Genomic DNA, 20,083 nt, shown 5'->3' with positions numbered 1-20,083 from the left:
TTGGTATGCATTATTTGAAGTATTGCAGGCTATTTTTTGCTGTGAACTAATTACTGCTATTTTAGGTTGGATATGATAAGCTTGGAGCAGGGCAAAATGCCACTGTTGCTGTGATGAGCTATAGTGGCTATGACATAGAGGATGCAATTGTCATGAACAAGTCATCTTTAGATCGTGGATTTGGCCGTTGTATCGTTATGAAAAGGTATCAAATTCATCACCTATAGTGGTTTCGTTTTTTAATGATTGCACAATTTCTTGATAAGTAATAAATTTTATTAGAAAAGCAATTAGAATTCATCTAGTACACAGGAAGTATACTAGATGAACATGACAGCTAAGCCATTTGAACAAAGTTCTTAGGAAGTGCAATTCAGATATAGTATTTTTCCCCCACATCCTTCAAAGTTTCTTGCATTTCTTCCCCTCTAGATGCACTGCCAACAAGGTGGTAAGTCAACAACCTTGCCAAGCATCACCCATTGGACCCCAAAAAGAGCAAAAACCATATCCCACATCTCCCTTGCAACAGAGCAATGCAGCCTCAAGTGGTCCATTGTTTCCCCATCGCTCTTGCTCATACAGCACCATCTCACCAACACAATGTTCCACTTCCTCAGATTATCTGTTAGTATTTATCCCAAAGATCCAACCCATAGAAAAAATCCCACTTTTGTTGGGACTTTAGGCTTCCAAATGCTTTTCCAAGGAAAAAGCTCGACTCCAGCGGAGGCTAGAACTCTATTGTAAGCTTTAACCTTGAAACCCTTCAACTTGACTGGCTCAAACACAACTTATCCTCTTCATGACCTTGCACATCAATAGAATACAAAAGATCCAAGAACGATGAGAGTGACTCCAATTCCCAGTCCTGTGCTGCTTGTATGAAATTTATTTTCCAATGAACAGATCCATTGTGGAGATGCATATGATCCGCTACTAGTGCTTCCTTATACTGTGTAATGTGACAACTCAGGAAAGGTGCCCTTCAAGCTAACAGTACCACACCAAGCATCAGACCAAAATTTTATTCAAGAACCATCACTGACGGCAAACTTGATAAATTGAGAGAACTGTGTCCACTCCCTCTGAATATATTTCCAAAGCATAACCCTATACAGCCCAGAAATAGCTTTAGTGCACCAACCTCCCCTCATAGGGTTGTACTTTAGATTCTACTACCTGCCTCCACAGCATGTTTTTATTTTTCCTACTTTGTGTTCATTGTACATGATGTAGTCTCTGTTTACTAAAATTATTCTTATAAAAAAGTCCTTGCATGTCTTCAATTGCCCAAGTAATTAAATAAGTATGGCTGCTTATCTTAGAGTTCTTTAACAGGTATAGTGCTGTGCTTCAAAAGTACGAAAATGACACACAGGACAGGATACTCAGGCCTGATAGAAAGGGCTATGGTGCAAAACATATGCGGGTAATACATATTAATAGTTGGTGCAGTATCACATGGTATAGATCTCAATTGTTCTGCATACTTATTTGGGACAGATGGTACTATATCTCATATCGTTGAAGTATATCTATTCCCACAAATTTAAAATCAATATGTAATAAAACTGCTTTAGACAATGTAAATAACTATTTATTGATAAGGGTTTTCTACCTATCACAAGTGAATAAGTTTTTTATTTTATTATTTTTTTATGAAGAACAAAAATTTATTAACCAAGGAACGAAAAGAGATAACCAGTATGCAGGAAGTGTACTAGCAGTATATCAGATTTACATGGAAGTACGTGAATCCAAAAATTATAGCAAACTAGAGAAGGAATGACCACTCATATAAAGTGCGCAAAAAAAAAAAAAAAAAAACCAGCTTCACTGACAGAATAGATCGTTCAGTGTCTTCAAATGTCTGGCCATAAGAAGTGAATTATGTATCAGATATGCACTCTAATCATTCTTAGCAATGTCCAGCTAAGTCACTCTTTAAACTGTTATGTGAAGCATCTCATAGTATAGACTTAGTAATTTTGTTTTTCTCTGGCTGTCATTTAAATTTGGAATGTGATTCAGAACTTTACTTGGGACAGCCTTCCAATTTGAGGATTAGGTTTTCAATGATCAATTAGATGGGGTAAAAGCTCAAGACATTTTATGGTTAAGAAGCCTAGTTTAAAGATTATGGAGGGTTTCAAGTTTGAATTGCACAAGTAATAATAATTAAAAAACGAAAAATAAATAAATAAATAAATAAATTTGCTGTTCAGGAGCTGTCAACAGTAGCTACTAACAGAATTAGAAATGGTAAAATTGCTCCATTGTAAGTTTTCTCATGATCTGTGGAGTGAAGTCTTATGTATGGTAGTGGGTGATGCTGAATACAATTTTCTCTCTCCTTTTTGCATGGAGGAATTGGTTGGGGAAATTTTCTTCAAATGTTTGGAATATGGAGCTGGCTTGTCTTATGTGGTTAATTTGGAAGGAACGTAATTCCTGAACGTTTGAAGCATTGAGAGACCTGTAGATCTATTGAAGTCTTTGCTAGCTGCGACTTTGTTTGAGTGGTCTCGTATTTGGGGTTTTACACGTTGTATTTCCATGTCTAATTTCCTTATTTTTGTTAGCTTTTCCCTTGATTTGTTTGTATTCGTTTCAAGTGCAGCGGGCTTACTATTGTAAACCCATTGTATTTTTCGTATCAATAAAATTTTATTACCTATTAAAAAAATGATCTTTTAGAGATTTTCTTTTGGGAATTACCTCAAATTCCTATTTTGACTCAGTTAACTATTTTGGTTCTTGTAGTGTGGAAGGAAAGTTTATTCATTGTTGAAGAAATATTGTGATATCACTTTTTGAAGAAGCTAAATTTGGTTTAAGAGTTGGAGCCTTATATATAGCCAACAATGTAAATGGTTTGATGGCTTTGGGTCAAATAGTCCTCCCATGTGCGGGAAAGGAGAAGAATCTTAGAAGAATATAAGAGGGTTTTCTAGGAGAATAGTTTGGTAGTTCTTTTGAGGTTGAAGGATACCTTTGTTGTGAGTTGATGATTTGTCTACTTTTTTGGGTAAGAGACATTAGTCTGTTGTGGTTTTGGGCTTTAGATTGTATGTTTGTGAGTATTGACAGTTTGTTTTGGGTTTAATGGGATTGAGTTGGTTTGTTTTTGTGGGAGGTTTCGAGAGTTTGTGAGATTCAAGCATGACTTGTGAGGAATTAATTGAGTATAGTTGTAATATATATTGTTGATACTAGATTTTGATTGGCATTGCCAGTGGATGTAACGTGGAATTGGCTAAACCATGTTAACTTCTTTCTTGTTTGTATCAACGTCTTTCTATTAGCATTGCTATCACAACAAACTGGTATCGGAGCATATTATCTAGTGTCAATTAAAGCAAATTAGTTGGGGAGAAGATTCTACAAGCTTACAATTGTTTTACAATTGGTTTGATTTAGGCATGTGCGAGTTTGGGGCTTCAGCTATGGACACTATGTCTATATGTTCAAGGAAAACTTGCTTGAGTTAAGGTGGAGATCTACTTATCAAAAAAAAAAGAAAAGGTGGAGATCTGTTGGAATTGTCTAAAATTCCTATTTTGACTAATTTACCTATTTTTTATATTATTCTTATACTTATCAAAAACTAATTTACCTATTTTTGTTTTCCTGATGTGAAAGGAAAGTTTATTCCATTTCAAAGAAGTTGTTTTATATTTCTTGTTCACCAAGAAATAGTAGCTGGAGCCTTAAAATAACACGAGTGGGTTTCTTTGAAGAGTAGTTTGGCAGTTCTTTTGGGGTTGAAATATACTTTTGAGATGATAATTTGTCTCTTGTTTAAGTGGGAGAGCACAATTGGTTGTTTTAAGGTTTTGGGCTGTAAATTTGTGAGTAAGTGTTGAATGTTTATTTTGGTTGTAATGGGATTTGGTATAATTTGTGTTTGTGAGTGGATTTAAGTGTGTGTTTGTGTGTGTGTTTGGGAAGGTTATCAGTTTTGTTTGTGAGAGACAACAAGTGTTGTTTGTGAGGTTTTCATTGAGTGCAGTTATATAATCCATATCATTCATAATGGATTTAAATTGATGTTTTCTATAGATGTAGGCAAGGAGTTGGTTGAAGAATGCTGAACCTTTCTTTTTGTTTGGATGTTTTGATTACTTGTTCTTACTAATACCTTTTTGCGAGCCTTGCAATGGCTATAATTGGTATCAGAGCATAGTGTCCAGGAAAAATACAACTCTCACCAAGTGCCTCAAGGATTCTCACCTAGAAGAATTTTAATGGAGTCTCATCATTAAATATAAAACAAAAGCACTAAAGATTTCGATAATTTAGTTGTTCTCATATTAGCATTCAAGTCCAAAATTCCTGACATGCAGCAGTTGGAATTGAATCCAAAAATCCCCTTACCTATGAGGTAGTATTCCAAGAGTGGGGTCCTGAAGAGCTAGTTTATTCTTTCTTTTCTTTAAGCAACTTAGCCTTCCAAAACAGCTCTCCTTTTCACCAATTTTTACCTCAACTCCCATTCCAATCCAAAGCATCACAAACTCCATTAGCCGTCTGTTCTGCAACCACAAGATCCATTCGGCTTGATCCTCCTTGAATAGAGGATCTGATTTCAGGTGGCAGCAGCAAGATGTACGTGTGGGAATGACAAGAACATGCTGTGCATCACAATCTTGAGGTTGCCAGCACATCTGGAACCTAAATCCTCCAGTAATTGATCCTTAAATCAGTACTGCTGCCAAACTTCCATCAGCAATTGGCCTTGCTCAAACATCAACAAAGGTGTCTCCACTGGGAGCTTCATGAGGTCACAATCCATCGGTCAACGTGATGTGGAAACGGATGCTAGTGATGAGCAAACACAATTGACATGTTGACCATGAAGCCTGTATGCCGTGAAGACTGATGAGCATTACTATTATTATTATTATTATTATTGATTCCCCTTCCCCACTTGGGGCCAAAACTTGCTTATCAAAAATACTAATAATTATAAATTAATAATATTGGGCAAGTGTGGATTGCATTGTTATGGACATATGTGATTTGAATGGTTATAATTGCCATGGTTATGTATATTTTTATGGGTTTTGATGAATGGGATTTCCTGGTTTGTGGACATAATATTCAAAAAGTAAATTAACATTTGTTCGGATTTTAATTGAAATTTTGTTTGCAAATATCAATTGCTTCAACCAAACACAAACTTTATTTGAAAAGGAAACGATTCTAATAACAAAGAGAGACTCAAACTATACATATACAAGAACAAACTAAAGCTAGAAGCATAACCAAAAAAAGTTCAAATATGAAAGCAAACTACCCAATGTTGATCTTTTGAAATCTTTGCTAATAAGGACTTTGTTTGAGTGGTCTAGGATTTGGGGCTTTACACAATGTTTTTCCATATTTGATTTCCTACAATCTGTAATTTCCTCTTCTTGATTTGTTTGTAACTATTTCAAGTATATTTTGTTCACTATCGTGAACACGATGTACTTTTTTCGATAAAGCTTTTATTACCTATTAAAAAAAAAAAAAAATGAAAGCAAACTACCCAATTGAAAGTTAACCAAAATATCCCTGTTAATTTTTTTCCCATACTCTGAGAATGCTGAAAGTACATTTGGAAATTATTATGAGGTTTTATTTTTTATGGAAGCCAGATTGACTCTGCGAATCCCAAGGATCCCATTCTTCATCATTTTCCTTTTGTTCTCTAGTTATTTGTTTCTTTGAATTGCAAATGTTTCCTGTATATTCTTTAATTCTAATATGTTCTAACATGTGTAGATACTGGATGATGATGGGATTGCTTCACCAGGGGAAATTATTAGCCCACAAGATATCTATATAAATAAACAGTCCCCTGCTGTTACAAGGGGGACGAGAGTACCACCATCAGAATTACCAAATATGTTAGTTTCACTTTCTGGTGAAAATTCTTGATAGATTCCTTTAACAACAAGATTGCTTATGCTTGTTTTTAAATGCAGAGGATATAAGAGCAGTAAACAAACATTTAAGGGTCCCGAAGGGGAGTCTTGTGTAGTGGATCGAGTGGCTCTTTATAATGATAGGCATAATAATTTATCTATCAAATTCTTAATTCGCCATACTCGTAGGCCAGAGGTAAAGAATTTCTAATCTGGCCTCAGTTTATATGCTATACAAATCTTATATTTTAGGTTGACTTTCTTTCTTGTATTTCTTGCCCCCTCAGGTCGGTGACAAATTTAGTAGCAGACATGGGCAGAAAGGAGTTTGTGGCACCATTATCCAGCAGGAAGACTTCCCATTTTCTGAACGTGGCATTTGCCCTGATTTGATTATGAATCCTCATGGGTTTCCTAGGTAAATAAGTTAAAAGTTTGGAATAGTGGAAAACTTAACAAGCAAGTGACGCAAGAAGATTAATACTGAATTTTCAGTACAGAAAGATTCTAGAGAGAGAGAGAGGAAGTAAAGAAAGAGAAGGAACTCAGACCTCAATCTAAACTCAAATATGAGATTCTAAAATTCACTATCAATCTATCTATCTTTACCATGCATGTACATGGATATTTATAGCTTGGGAGTTGGTTATTGTTGATGACATTGTCCATAACTAATTCACATTTATCACATGCTTGAGTACAATTGTAACATACTAATTACAAGCTAGATTTAATAAAGCACATGGCTTTTGCTTCTAAAAACTTTCTAAAATCTAACATGTGCATGTGCCACTAATTAATTTTCCCTCCAATTTTCTACAAACTTGGCACATGTGGACTCAACTGCAATAATCATATGGAACGTGAAATTCAGCCCTTATGCTTGACTGGCCTCGTGCCATGTCATAATCATCCATGTTTTGTGTTATAATCTATAGTTGCTAGCAGTGCAAGCACCCAAGATGTAACTTAATGTTTTGATATTCTGTTACCATCAGTCGAATGACAGTGGGGAAGATGATAGAGCTTCTTGGGGGTAAAGCTGGAGTTTCATGTGGTAGGTTTCATTATGGCAGTGCCTTTGGGGAACCAAGCGGTCATGCAGACACAGTTGAAGCTATGAGGTGCTTTCTGCATCTTTACTATGACATCTGATTATTATGCATTTTTCCATATTTCATTTTTTTTACCGTGCTTCCTTGCTCTGTGACAGTGAAATTCTTGTGAACAAAGGCTTTAGCTACAACGGCAAAGACTTTCTCTATTCAGGTTTAAATTTTTACATCTGAAATATGTACATATGGGAATTCTATTGCAACCATTCATTTTAATTCTTCTTTGGGAGCTTTGTTATGTATTGTGTTCAATTTTTTGAAACCCTAGGGGTGAAAGGAAACTTATTTTCAATTTAAATTAGACAATGGATTTCTAGCATGTTTCTGGAAGTTACTATCATTAATATAGGTTGGATGTTCTCATAACAAAAATAATTAAATTGTGTCATTTCCTTTTTATCATTAGTGTCGCAAGTTTGGTGCATGGAATATGACCTTGGAATGGAATAACTATTTTGTGTACTTATGTTTGTGAGCTAGACCTTGCTTGCATGTGAAAGGAAACTTCCTAATACCTTTTGTCTTCTCCAGGTATCACAGGTTGCCCACTGCAAGCATATATTTTCATGGGTCCTATTTACTATCAAAAGTTAAAACATATGGTAAGATTCGAAGCCTCCTTTATTATGTTCCAGAGTCCAATCATGCATATGAATCCTAGGTTCGAAATTTTATGTTGTTACCATTATTTGGTTTCTTGTGGGGTTGTTGGGGTTATTAACATGCATTGAAACATCCTTAAGTTGCTTGATGAACTGTTTAGTCACTACAGGAGGCTGATAAGCGGCTAAATTTGACCATATGTGCTCTTAAATTTGACTGGTGGATGAAATTAGAAGGCATGCGTATAACCCCTCACTGAGGGTAAAGGGGAATTGCCTTCAGGCTAAAGCTTTCTGTTTGAACACAAGTGTGATTCTCACTTGATCATGAAGCAGATACCTCACACCATTTACACTGGTATAGCTGAGTCTAAATCAGTGTATGTAAAACCTACAGTTTCCTATCTTGCTCTTCCCTCCTTGCCTCATCAGTGATTCTTTTAACCTTTTGAGGCTCTTGTTTTGACATTCCCTTGACGTTCCAACCTGAATAAATTGAGAGAGATCTTTTGGTGCATGGCATGTCTATTTTTTTATGTCTGGTGATTCTGGTCAGCATTGTTTCTATGATTTGGATTAGTTGATATTCTTTTACTCATAGCATCTAGAATTTCTGTGACAGAAATGCCTTTATTAGTTGTAGTTTTAAATAATCCTAGTAATTTTTCTTTGATGTATCACACCTTTTCTTCCCTGTTACATAAAGCATGTCATATTGGTTTAGAACATTAGCTTGAAAATATTTATTTTTGATATTGATTTTTTTGATATCCATTATTTCATGACAAGTAGGTCCTAGATAAAATGCATGCTCGAGCTGATGGACCCCGTGTTCTGCTAACAAGACAGCCTACAGAGGGGAGAGCTCGCAATGGAGGTTCTTAATTTCTGGTTCTTAGATGTTTTATCAGATGCAAATTTACCTTGCATAGTTCTAATTTCTGCTAACCTTTCATTTCCCAGGACTTCGTGTAGGAGAAATGGAACGTGATTGTTTGATAGCTTATGGTGCTAGTATGTTAATCTTTGAGCGCCTAATGATCTCTAGCGATCCTTTTGAGGTTCAGGTATCAGCTCATGCCTATGCCACTCCTTGATAATTGTTTGCTGAGTATGTATTACAATGCTTGCTTGTAAGTCATTTAACAGGAAGACTAGTATATTAGCATCATTTCGTCTAACATATTGTGTTCAGCCAGAAGAATTAAAATATGATTTCTAAGCACTGTTTTCCTCAAAGCTCTCCCGTACAAGACTGCTGTCTGACAAAATTCCAGCAGAGTTTCAGCTCTTTCTCCCGAAATTTTCTTGATTTTCTGGAGTTGCAGCCCTTGTGTATAGGGTGGAAGTTGATCAGAAATCAGCTCTTCACCAGCCCATAAGATTCTGTATTAGCATCTGGTTGTCTATCCCTCTTATTCTTTCTTTTCTATTGTAATAGCTATATAAAGCTTCCTTCTTAAGGATGCCTCCTGGAACTGCAAGAACACATGACTGTTGATAGAGATCCGCTTCCAGAACAGATCTGGAACACCAGCTAAGTTTGCTTGCTGGAAAATATCCAGCTATGCACTTGGAACGAAACCCATTTTTACTGTAACTTGGGCATGTCTTTGAGACTTTCAAGGCTCCTCCTCTAATAGTGCAATGCTGTTTGTCAAAGCCATTATCTAACTTCTAAAGGCTTATTTGGACCTTTTTAGGACTTCACTATTGCTGTTCCAAAAACTGTCAGTACAAGGGATACTAACCAACGAAAAGGCTTTTTGTGATTGTTGTGGATATCTTTGGAGAGATTTTTAATTATAACTTACAGTAATTTCCTTTAGCAACACTGTTGTGTGTAAGCAAAATGTTTATTGGTTTTTTTTTTTTCTTAAGATTGTTGTGGTCCTTCAAGCTTCAACATCATTCTTGTTATGCTAAACCTAGAACTACATGTAATTAAGAATTTGTCTCATACCAAAAATTTCTTTTTTGGAATTGATTTGTTTATTTAGCTCTTTAAGTATGTGGCAACATCTGCTTTTTGGTGCAGGTCTGCAGAATATGTGGTTTGTTAGGATATTACAACCATCATCTGAAAACTGGAATCTGTTCATCTTGTAAAAAAAGGGACGGTATGTCTACTATGAAGCTTCCGTATGCATGCAAGCTCTTAATCCAGGTATGAATTGACATTGTATTGATTGGTTTATCCATAGCAGAGCTCTCATTTTATTCTGTTGATATTTTCTTTCATTAAGTTATATAACTTGGTTGAGATCTCATCTTTCTTGTTCGATTTGTTGGAGGTCTCTATACACAAGTTATTCTTTTATATCTTTTTTCCTGGTTTCACTACATAAACTTGGTGTTGGTACTTGTTGTCTGTGTATTATTTTCTCTGACAAAGAAGAATATTTTTTCTTTAGAGACTTTATCTTCCTTTTGACATGCATTAAGAGCTGTATAATGACCAATGCATTTTTTGTAACTTGTATACAGTTTGTCTGATTTCACTAGATTAAATTTGGATCTATGGCATGGTGTATTTTTAGCATCAAGATTTGCACGTGGTGTTTTGAAAACATTTAAATGTGGTGCTATATTCTTGTAAAAAAAAAATGTATAAAATCGAAAACAACAAATTGAAAGAAGACAGTTACAAAAAAAAAAAAGGCAAAAAATGTTTGCATTTCCACTGATCACTCTTGGATGAATATGTTTACTCCTGTCAGTCGTTGACAGATGTTTTTTGTTTAAATTCTCACCACTCAATGGCATACTTTCAGGAACTCCAATCGATGAATATTGTTCCCCGCTTAAAGCTAGCCGAGGCATGAGTTGAAAGAGATTCTCTTTAGTTCCTAAAGATCATAAAAGGAGAGAAGGATTTGGTAATGGGTTTTGTATGCTGCACATATCCTTCTGGAGGCTACTGCTATCCAGCTAAGTTTTCATTGCAAAGTTCGATCAGGAACGTAAATACGAGCTACATGGAAGTCTTGTTAGAGGGATGCACAGCCGTTGAGCACACTTTTCACTCATCTAAGCCAACCATCGTGCCATCTATCTATGACAAATAGAATTTTATAACGTAGAATGGGTTCACTCTTATTAGTAAATGTAATATATATTTTTTTTCCATTAACATTTTTAACTTTTCTTCTTTCTGTGGGGAAAATTGTAGGAATGGATGGACTTTTTCATGGATGAGACTACAACGTTTGATTTGTTTCTATTGATCCATCTTTTGTGTGTGTGTGTTTTTTTTAATTATATATATTTTTTATTTACTTTATTGAAAAAATCAACAAAAGAAAGGTAAATTGAGGCAAAGGTGGCGACTTTATTTGTTTTGTAGGTATTTATTTACCAGTTATGTCTTTGTATCGACCTAAATGTTTTGTAGGTATTTATTTACCATTTATGTCTTTGTATCTACCTAATTTGTTTTGTAGGCATTTATTTACCAGGTAAATCAATGCAAAAGAACGTTTTCCACTTTCCATTTTCACAACTTTTCATAAAGTTAAAATAGCATTAGAAGTCCCCCAAGGAAGACTATGGACCAGTGACAGACTTGCCAATTCATAGTCTTGATTTTTTGGTAAACATATTGTGGATCATACATTTTAAGCCAACTCGGAATTTTTGGAATTATTGACTTAAAAACTAGGTTAAGGGTCATTATCATTATCAATATCAATTATCAATTATAGATAAGTTCCACAAAAATGGCGAAACATATAATTCAGCTGTATGACTAAAACTAAAGATTTCAACAAATGTGATTCATACGAAGGAAAAATAAAAGGATTGATTCATTAGGAAAAAAAAAAAATTTGAAATAGACTCATTACCAATTTAAAAAGAAATACGTAAACCTAGAGTAATTTACTCTGACATCAAGTATTGTAAATTCAAATTATTCAATATATATGAAAAATTCAATGATAATTGCGCTTTGAATTTGCAAAAGAACCACTATATATATATGTATATATATATATATATATATATTTTTTTTTTTCCTGATGAATTTGTGATATTCTTTGGTTAGTATTCTATTTCAGATAAACTGTAGTTGAGCTCTATCCCATCAATATCGATAGGCCCTCACTAATTTTTGTTTAAAACATTTCTTAGATTTATTAAGGGTTCTTGTACAAGGAAATTATGTAAAATACATATAGTTTTCCACCTACGTACGCATGTGATGCTATTCATTCACTTTCTAAGTACGACTAAATATGTAAGTTTTTTATATATAATAATAATAATAATAATAATAATAATAGAAAAAAGAAAAGAAAAGAAAAGATGCACACACAAAGGAGAGGGGATAGAGCAGTTATAACACAAATGCATACGAAAAAGTTTAATTTAACCGTTTTGTATCGGTTAAGTAATATGATAAATATGTAAAAATGGTTGAGGCCTTGTGAATTTTGATAAGATAACACCTTATTATAATTTATGTTTATAATTATTCTATTGAATATATTAAGCTAAAGAGGTTAAATAATTTTTGATATTGTAATGCTTTTCTTTTTCATTCTCTTTTATTGTCAACTTGAAGTTAGAGAGTTGGGGAGGTTAAGGAAGGAAGAAGCAAAATTTACCCTTCTTTTCTTAGGTTATTTTTTTTTATTAGGGATCAAATTAAAAGAAAAATCAATATAATAATTGAAAAGTGGAAGATATGGGGCATGCCATGTACACAAAAATGTTACAAGTCTGTCAATATTAATTTTTATTAAAAATATTATTGAGAGAGTCTCAGAGTTATTAATTACAAAATTAAAAAAAAAAAATAGTTACAATCTTTCTAAGTATGTCTTTTGTACACATTTCATATTTGTATGATATTATAAAAATTTTATTTGAATACTATTTTCTGAGTACATTTCTTGCGGACGCTTCTTATTTATATTTTGCTCAATTATCAAATACTAGAAATGGAAAAAATTAATATGTGTGACAATATACACAGAAGTGTTTATGCATGTAGGTATGCATTTTAAGCAAAATGTACTACCAGAAGTTTTATTTAACCCAATGCTAGCTTCACCTTAAATCTATTTTATTGTAAATAGGAGTTATCATTTGAATTAGAGTAAACTGTGTTCAAGAAAAGTATCAGAGTTAATTAACCACAATATTCTTTTAAATTCATTTTAAATAATTCTTGATCGCTTTACCACTTTTATAAGAAAATAAAGTTTCATAGTCAAGATGTCACAAAATGCAGCACTAAAATAAGGAGCCAACCTTTATTGAAATAAAATACAATGTTACACTTGAGTTTGACATTTCATAATTTTTGATAGCTTAGAAATTAAAAAATTAAAAAAAAAAAAGAAAAAAAAGAAAAACCTAAACTTTTGCCTCATCAATAAAAAGTGAGTGATTTTGACACTACCTTTGAGAATCAGATTTATTTATTTTATTAAAATGAACTTAAAATTAAATCTCAAAAGTCACAACAATAAAGACCGACAAGTCGACAACTCATGCCTACAAATCTAGACAACTACATATGGACTTTAAATGGCGCAAAGGAGATAAAACCATAGTCCCACGTGGGAAACCATGTGTGCAAGGTCCCACACAAATTAATGTACCTTATTTTTAAAGACACAAACCTAAATACATCGGCAGTTTTGAGAAAAGTACATTCTTTTTTTTGTGTATGTGTAATGTGTTGTGTAATTGTGGTTGTGTTCTTTGTCTGTCCACAATCTTGACAGTGAAACCATGTCGGTTGCCCTTATGTTTTCTAGGCGTGCAGAAGATTTGTCTTTTGGTATAATTCACTTGGGAAATGATGCCAAATGTAATTTGGGACAAAAATACTTTTTAGTATTTCAGTTCTTCCTTATTATTTTACGAGATTTGACGGGTATGAAAATCTCAAAGAATTATGAAGAAGAGTTGAAATTGCAATTTTTTTTTTTTTTTTTTTTTTTTTTTTGCCAATACTAAATATATCTAATGCCAACTGCCAAACCATGTAATTGACGCCACATAATTTGAGTACCAAACACATTTATGTTCGTTCAGATGTTTTCCTAGTGTTTTCTTTTAGTTCTCACTTCTCACCCATTTTGTGCCTCACTTTTTTGTTATAATTTTACGAGATTTGATGAGTGTGAAAATCTAAAGGAATTGTGAAGAAGAGTTGAAATTGCAAGGTTTTGGTATTTTTTTTTTTTCAATACTAAATATATCTAATGCCAACTACCAAACCATGTAATTGACACCACATAATTTGAGTACCAAACACATTGATGTTCATTCACATGTTTTCCTAGTGTTTTTTTTTTTTTTTTTTAGTTCTCACTTCTCACCCATTTTGTGCCTCACTTTTTTCTTATTTCTTACATCAAGTACTAGTCTTTATTATTCTTGCTTTTTTTATGCTTCTCTTTTTCAATTTTATTTTTGAAAAAACATATTCTCCCTCGTATAAGAGAGTTTAGACTCTAAAGGATAATTTTATTCCAAAAATCAGAAGGATTACAAAGTTTTATTTATTGAAAAAATAGACGAGTGAGATCAAAATGTCATCCAGATTTAAGATCCTGATCGATTTTTTTTTTTTATTGTAACATATATTATAAATTTTTTTATTTTCAGGATATTTTTCTCATATTTTCCAGGATTTTTGTTGTAAGACTAAGATTTCAAATTTTTTAAAATTATTTTATTTTTAAGCTACTAGGAAACAAAAATCAATTGACTATTGAAATAAAAATTTACCATTATAAATTTAATTATATTATAATTTGAGTATTTTAAGTGTCGGTAAGGTATCTGGTAGTTTCTAATAGTTTATTTGTATAGTATTTATAAAAATATATAGTTTTTGGTAATTTTTATACTAAATGTGCAAGAAAAAGCTAATTTAAAAAAAAAAAAAAAACTAGTTTTGTTTAATTTAAAAAAGAAAAAAGAGAAAGAAACGTGAGACAAAAATAAAAAGCTAAAAGCTATTTAGCTTTTCCCATATAAACACTAAATTTAAGATAAAAAATGATATATTATATATTATATATTATATATTACAAGCACAAGTATGTATATATTAGCTAATCCTTTCACTACTTTCCATTGTCACTATAGTTTTCTCCAATAAAAACACTACTTAAGCTAGAAGATAACTCATTAAATATCGATGAATATAAGTTACCTAACTAGATGTTAGGCAAACATCAATGATCTTATAACGTAATAATAACTTATAAGTTTTATTTTTAACTAAGATTTCAAGACATGAAATATTATGTGGGATTTATGGGGTTAAGGAAAAAAAAATTTCCCTCAACAACTCTAAAATGATATATTATATATTACACTCACATGTATGTATATAATGCTGACCTTGATGTGGATATGTTTCAAAGCTTCTAACATTATTCTTACAAACTTCATTATCAATTTTATGACTGATTCCAGTGCACATGAATCAGGTGGTATATACGGTACTCCAAAATGAAACGGATTGAGTGGACTAGAGAGCATCAAATTTCTCATGGCTACAAAGTGGAGTCTTCTATTACATTGACATTACCACCATCATTCATAAGATTCAATGGCTCAACAATTTGAAGTGTTTAAACCATTTGGGTAGGAACAGGTAACCCAATTGTCTCACACCACATAAATCAACTAATGCCTCCCCCCCCCCCCCCCCCCCCCCCCCCCCCCCCAACATTTTGATTCTAATGGGACTGCTTGATGGTTGTATATGATATTTCTTTGTGTTTTATTTTTTATTTTTTATTTTATATATATATATATATATCTATATTTCTTATTAGTTTAGTCCATAAATAATTTGATAAAATATCCTTTCTAATTCTAAATATTCCACTTGCTCTTATTTCACTCACTTTTTCCCCTTTCTTCATTGATTGAGGCATTGCTCATATGAAGAATACAAATCAATAATACCTATAAGAAATTGGGGTTTAAACTGCTAATTCGGATTAATTTTTATAAAATCAAATTTGTGAAATATCTAAAATTTGTCGTAAACTTTTTTTTTTTTTCCCTTGAGTGAAGAAAAATTTTTGGAAGCCAAATTGCAGCCACAGTCAAACTACGTGAAAAAAGAAGAAGATGAAACATTATAATTATCAAAATTATAAACTTGCAAGTATTAATTCATTGCTAATTTGCTGTTAAATTCTTATCTATCTCAACGATACAAAAGTATGTTGAATCTATTGCACAAAACTCCAGTTTTTTTAAAGTTTAGAAGAGGTGATTGATAAGCAGGCAAAGATCCATGCGGGAGCAAAAAAATTTATATTTTTTCTTAATGTAGAGATACTTGTTGGGTGCATGGATTTTAAAATGTGCAAAATATTTTTTAGAATAACAAAGACATTTTCCTCGTGGAAAATATATAATAGTACCAGCTGTGGGGGCAAAGGATTTCAATTCAGTCACTATCAGAAAAGCAACGCCCAACTTAGCTAGGCAGACTTAAAGAAGTAGAAAACTTAATAAGGTAACCAAAACATGCCAAAAATGGTACGAGAAGCATAACTAGTTGTAAGCCCACAATATGGTGTTTGTGATGCATGTTCGACGTGTACAAAATATCCAAACCCTTCAAGTACCCAAAGATGAACAAGTTCAACTATAAATAAGTGGTCATTTGTGACCCAATTTTCATGCCAAGTTCTATCAATACTACTACTTCAATGACTATCACTCATTACCCAAAAAACCAATCAAGTAATGGAGGAGAAGAAGAATTAAGCCATGAATGCAATGAACTTCTTCTTTCTCTTCCCAAAGAAAAAGGGTGGAGAACCCCTCATCTCTACAAGTACCAAGAGTTTTGGTGCCAAGCAATTGAAATCCAATCCATAGTCTCATTCCAAAGGCACTTCCAAGCAAGTGACAACGATGTTGTATTAGCCACCATTCCTAAATCAGGCACCACATGGTTAAAAGCTTTGGCTTTTGCTATTGTGAATCGTAAGCGTTTTGCTTTGGAAAATAATCATCCTTTGCTTACTTCAAACCCTCATGATCTTGTACCTTTCTTTGAGTACAAGCTCTATGCCAACCGCCAACTTCCTGATCTCTCCAACCTTCCACACCCTAGACTTTTTGGCACCCATCTTCCATTTCCTTCCTTGCCTACTTCAATCAAGAAGTCTGGTTGCCAGGTTGTTTATATTTGTCGAAACCCTTTTGACACTTTCATCTCCTCATGGCATTTTCTTAACAAAGTTGATCCTGGATCTAAAGCTCCAATGTCACTAGATGAAGCCTTTGAAATGTATTGTAAGGGCGTAATTGGATTTGGTCCCTTTTGGGACCATATGTTGGGGTACTGGAAGGAGAGCATAGAGAGACCTCACAAGGTATTGTTCTTGAAGTATGAGGACCTCAAAGAAGATGTCACTTTTCACTTGAAAAAGCTAGCAGAGTTTCTGGGGTTCCCATTTTCTTTGGAGGAGGAGAGAGCTGGTGATGTTGAAAAGATAGCCAAACTTTGTAGTTTTGAGAATATGAAGGAGTTGGAGGTAAACAAGGCTGGCAAGTCTATTAAGTACTTTGAAAACAAAACCTTGTTTAGGAAGGGTGTGGTTGGTGACTGGGTTAACTATCTGACACCAAGAATGGTGGAGCAATTGACCAAGGTTGTGGAGGAAAAGTTAGGTGGTTCTGGTTTGTCATTTAAAGTGTTCACTTAGGATATAGAATAAAGTCCTCTGTTCCATTATTAGTGTTCTACTTCATATATATGCTCCACTGATTATAGTTTGCTACACATTTTTCTTTTTCTTTTTTTAAAAAAATAACTAAAGTTTTGCATACTACAATTAATGGAGTATAAAGTAGAATATTAAGATTGAGACAGGATTTTCATTCTAGCATAAGCAATATGAGTGCTGTTGGCATTGTTTTGTGTACTACTTCTCCGTTACCATGTAGGTACAAAGGTGGAGATCTTGTTCAAGTAAATTTACATGTTAAATAAATGTGCCGCAATTCAAATAACTTGGTTTCTTAATGTTGTAAGGTATTTCTCTTTTGTGCAAGTTATTATTAATGAAATTTTAGTTTTTGGCAACTCAAATGAAAAGATTCTGTCTTTTTTCTTCACCTCATTTGACCAGACTCAAATGATGTCTAAAGATTGTTATTTATCCGAAAATCATGGTTATCATTAATATAATAACTTATAGTTATTACTTATTAGTGCAACTACAAACTGAGTACTTAATCTCTTCTCAAAATGAAAAAGTACTTAATCTAAGATTTGTTTGAATTCATTGAGAGCATTTTCTCAAAAAGATTTGTTTGAATTCATTGACTTATCATAAAGGTAAAACTTAGGTACAATTTCTTAAATACTATTTTTTACATTTTTCAATTAAGTTTAAAGATGTGTTTATATAAGTCAATGTAGCACATCTTTTTGAAAAAAAAATAAATAAATAAACCATATCATTTATTAGTCAATGCAATCGGTCATATGATGAAATTTAAATAGAGAACTTAAAATATAACATTTGAAAAATTGTATCTAAGTTGCCATTGCCATATTTTAGTAGGTTTACTATGAAAAAGTACAACTCTACTTTCTTGATTTGCTTTCATGGAGTAATAGTCACTCTGAAACTTCACTCATATGTCACATGTGTATATCTAACAGTTGGACATACAGTTCTCTTTTTCAATGGTAAATATGAGTACACACTTTGTAATACCAAAAGGCAATTTATGTATTTGATGTAAATATTAAGGAAAAGAACTTCTACGCCCCACTCTGAGATATTTACTTTATGTATGTTCTATCAATTGTTTGTTAATTTTGATTTTTTTTATTAAGAAATAAAAAAGGCATGTGTGACAGACTGCAATTGGTAAAATATAAAGTAGAATACTCAAAATAGGACAAAGGATTTGTATTCAATTTGTATTAAAAAAAATTATTTATATTCAATATGAATAAAAAGAAACTTATTAAAAAGAACAAACTAATGTGTTTGAAACAAAAACTTGTTTAAGAAGGGTGAGGCGATAAACATGGTAAACTATATTTGTCCCATAGTATGGTGGAGCAATTATCCATAGTCATGGAGGAAGTTAGGTAATTCTTGTTTGTCATTCAAAATTGTTGTCTTAGGGCAACCCATACATGTGCTCAGCATGTGCTATTTGCACTGTTAATTTCTTTTTCCTTCACAATGTAAGACAGAAAGGTGAAGACCATGTTATACATATAATCTCAAAAGCTCGGATAGCCAGGCTTAAACATAACGAATATTATGATTGGTATAACTATATCATGTCACCACGCTTAACTTTCCTCCCTTCAAAATTCGAATCAAATTAGAATCAGGTGGGTTGTAATGTCTGTGATTAAGCACTCTGCGGCAGCTATTTATCTTTCAAAAGCCCACAGAAAATACAGGATAAATAGGGCTTGGGCTTTAAGGGGCAAAATTTGAAATAAATGATGAAATGGGCTCCATACCTGTTATTTCAGATAGATGGATCATTGAGTAATGGATCACCAAGACCCACATGGCAACAATCTTTTAACGGCCACGTACAATCAGCATTTATGTCCAAAACCTTGGGACGCAACACAATTAAGTTGGCAAGGGCATATTCCTCTTCTTTTGTGTCCAAAAATGAAATTATAATGAGCCATTGCTTGAATTTCACATTTACTCTCTTTTAGGGCTGTATGAGCAATGCCTATATAATAAAATATTTTATAATTTCTTTTACAACAGTTGAGTTCGCAGATAAGGGGAATCCAAATCTTTGTGAAGCTCCACCTCTAAAGAAATGTTGTAGAAGGAATAGCTCAAAATTATTGAAAAAAGAAAAAAGAGACAGCTAAAACAATGACATGCTTTCCTTTTAAGTTTGTATCCTTTGCACTAGTCTATTTCTATTAAGAAGATCTTGCAGTATCGATTAAACTTGTACATCCTAGTATTTTACCTCATTTCATAAAAATAAAGGCAAATTATGACTAATCCACCTATGGTTTGGTCAAAATTTAAGTTGCCTACCTGTAGTTTGAAATTTGACACTTTACTCACCTGAGGTTAACTCAATTAGAGTTCCGTAGCCCACCTTTGTTAAAAACATAGCTAATTATGTAATTTTGCTTTACTTTGATGTGTCTTACTTCTAAAACACAAAAAAACATAAAAATATACGATCAAATAAGATAAAAAAGAATTCAGCGGAACACTTGCATCATAGGATTTCAAACTACAGGTAAGTAACTTTAATTTCCCTAAGGTGGGTAAAGTATCAAATTTCAAATCACATGTAGGCAACTTAAATTTCGGCCAAACTACAAGTGAGTAAGCTGTAATTTTCTCTAAAAACAAAAAGACCTACGTCCTGGTTGTTGATGCCCACTTTGGCGAAAAGACCCAATAACAAGAAGAGTCCAACAATATATAGAAGG

The 20,083-nt window shown here is 33.0% G+C and overlaps 2 protein-coding genes across 3 annotated transcripts in view; both read left to right on the top strand.

Annotated features, from left to right (window-relative positions):
• Nucleotides 1-10,882, top strand: part of LOC126727621 (DNA-directed RNA polymerase III subunit 2) — a 42,639-nt gene extending 31,757 nt beyond the window's left edge. Inside the window, exons 27-38 of one of the 2 annotated variants that reach the window (XM_050433431.1) lie at nt 66-205; nt 1,342-1,432; nt 5,773-5,897; nt 5,976-6,111; nt 6,203-6,333; nt 6,914-7,039; nt 7,129-7,184; nt 7,562-7,632; nt 8,425-8,509; nt 8,596-8,699; nt 9,671-9,799; nt 10,407-10,882. In XM_050433431.1, coding sequence (XP_050289388.1) covers nt 66-205; nt 1,342-1,432; nt 5,773-5,897; nt 5,976-6,111; nt 6,203-6,333; nt 6,914-7,039; nt 7,129-7,184; nt 7,562-7,632; nt 8,425-8,509; nt 8,596-8,699; nt 9,671-9,799; nt 10,407-10,457 — 1,245 coding nt within the window. In that variant the 3' untranslated portion in view covers nt 10,458-10,882. Of the gene's footprint in view, nt 1-65; nt 206-1,341; nt 1,433-5,772; nt 5,898-5,975; nt 6,112-6,202; nt 6,334-6,913; nt 7,040-7,128; nt 7,185-7,561; nt 7,633-8,424; nt 8,510-8,595; nt 8,700-9,670; nt 9,800-10,406 lie in introns of those variants that run through there. The other variant, XR_007656292.1, reaches the window with a different exon arrangement.
• A 5,404-nt stretch (nt 10,883-16,286) lies between these two features.
• On the top strand, nt 16,287-17,413 carry LOC126727620 (cytosolic sulfotransferase 15-like). The gene has a single exon (XM_050433430.1). The coding sequence runs from the start codon at nt 16,302-16,304 to the stop codon at nt 17,334-17,336; it is 1,035 nt and encodes a 344-aa protein (XP_050289387.1). The 5' UTR covers nt 16,287-16,301; the 3' UTR covers nt 17,337-17,413.
• Nucleotides 17,414-20,083: the final 2,670 nt, after the last annotated feature.

Source organism: Quercus robur, chromosome 5 (assembly GCF_932294415.1).
Source record: "Quercus robur chromosome 5, dhQueRobu3.1, whole genome shotgun sequence".
In the NCBI taxonomy this organism is placed as follows: Eukaryota; Viridiplantae; Streptophyta; class Magnoliopsida; order Fagales; family Fagaceae; genus Quercus; species Quercus robur.
Note: the sequence above shows the minus strand (reverse complement) of the source record. Positions and strands in the feature narration are given on the sequence as shown.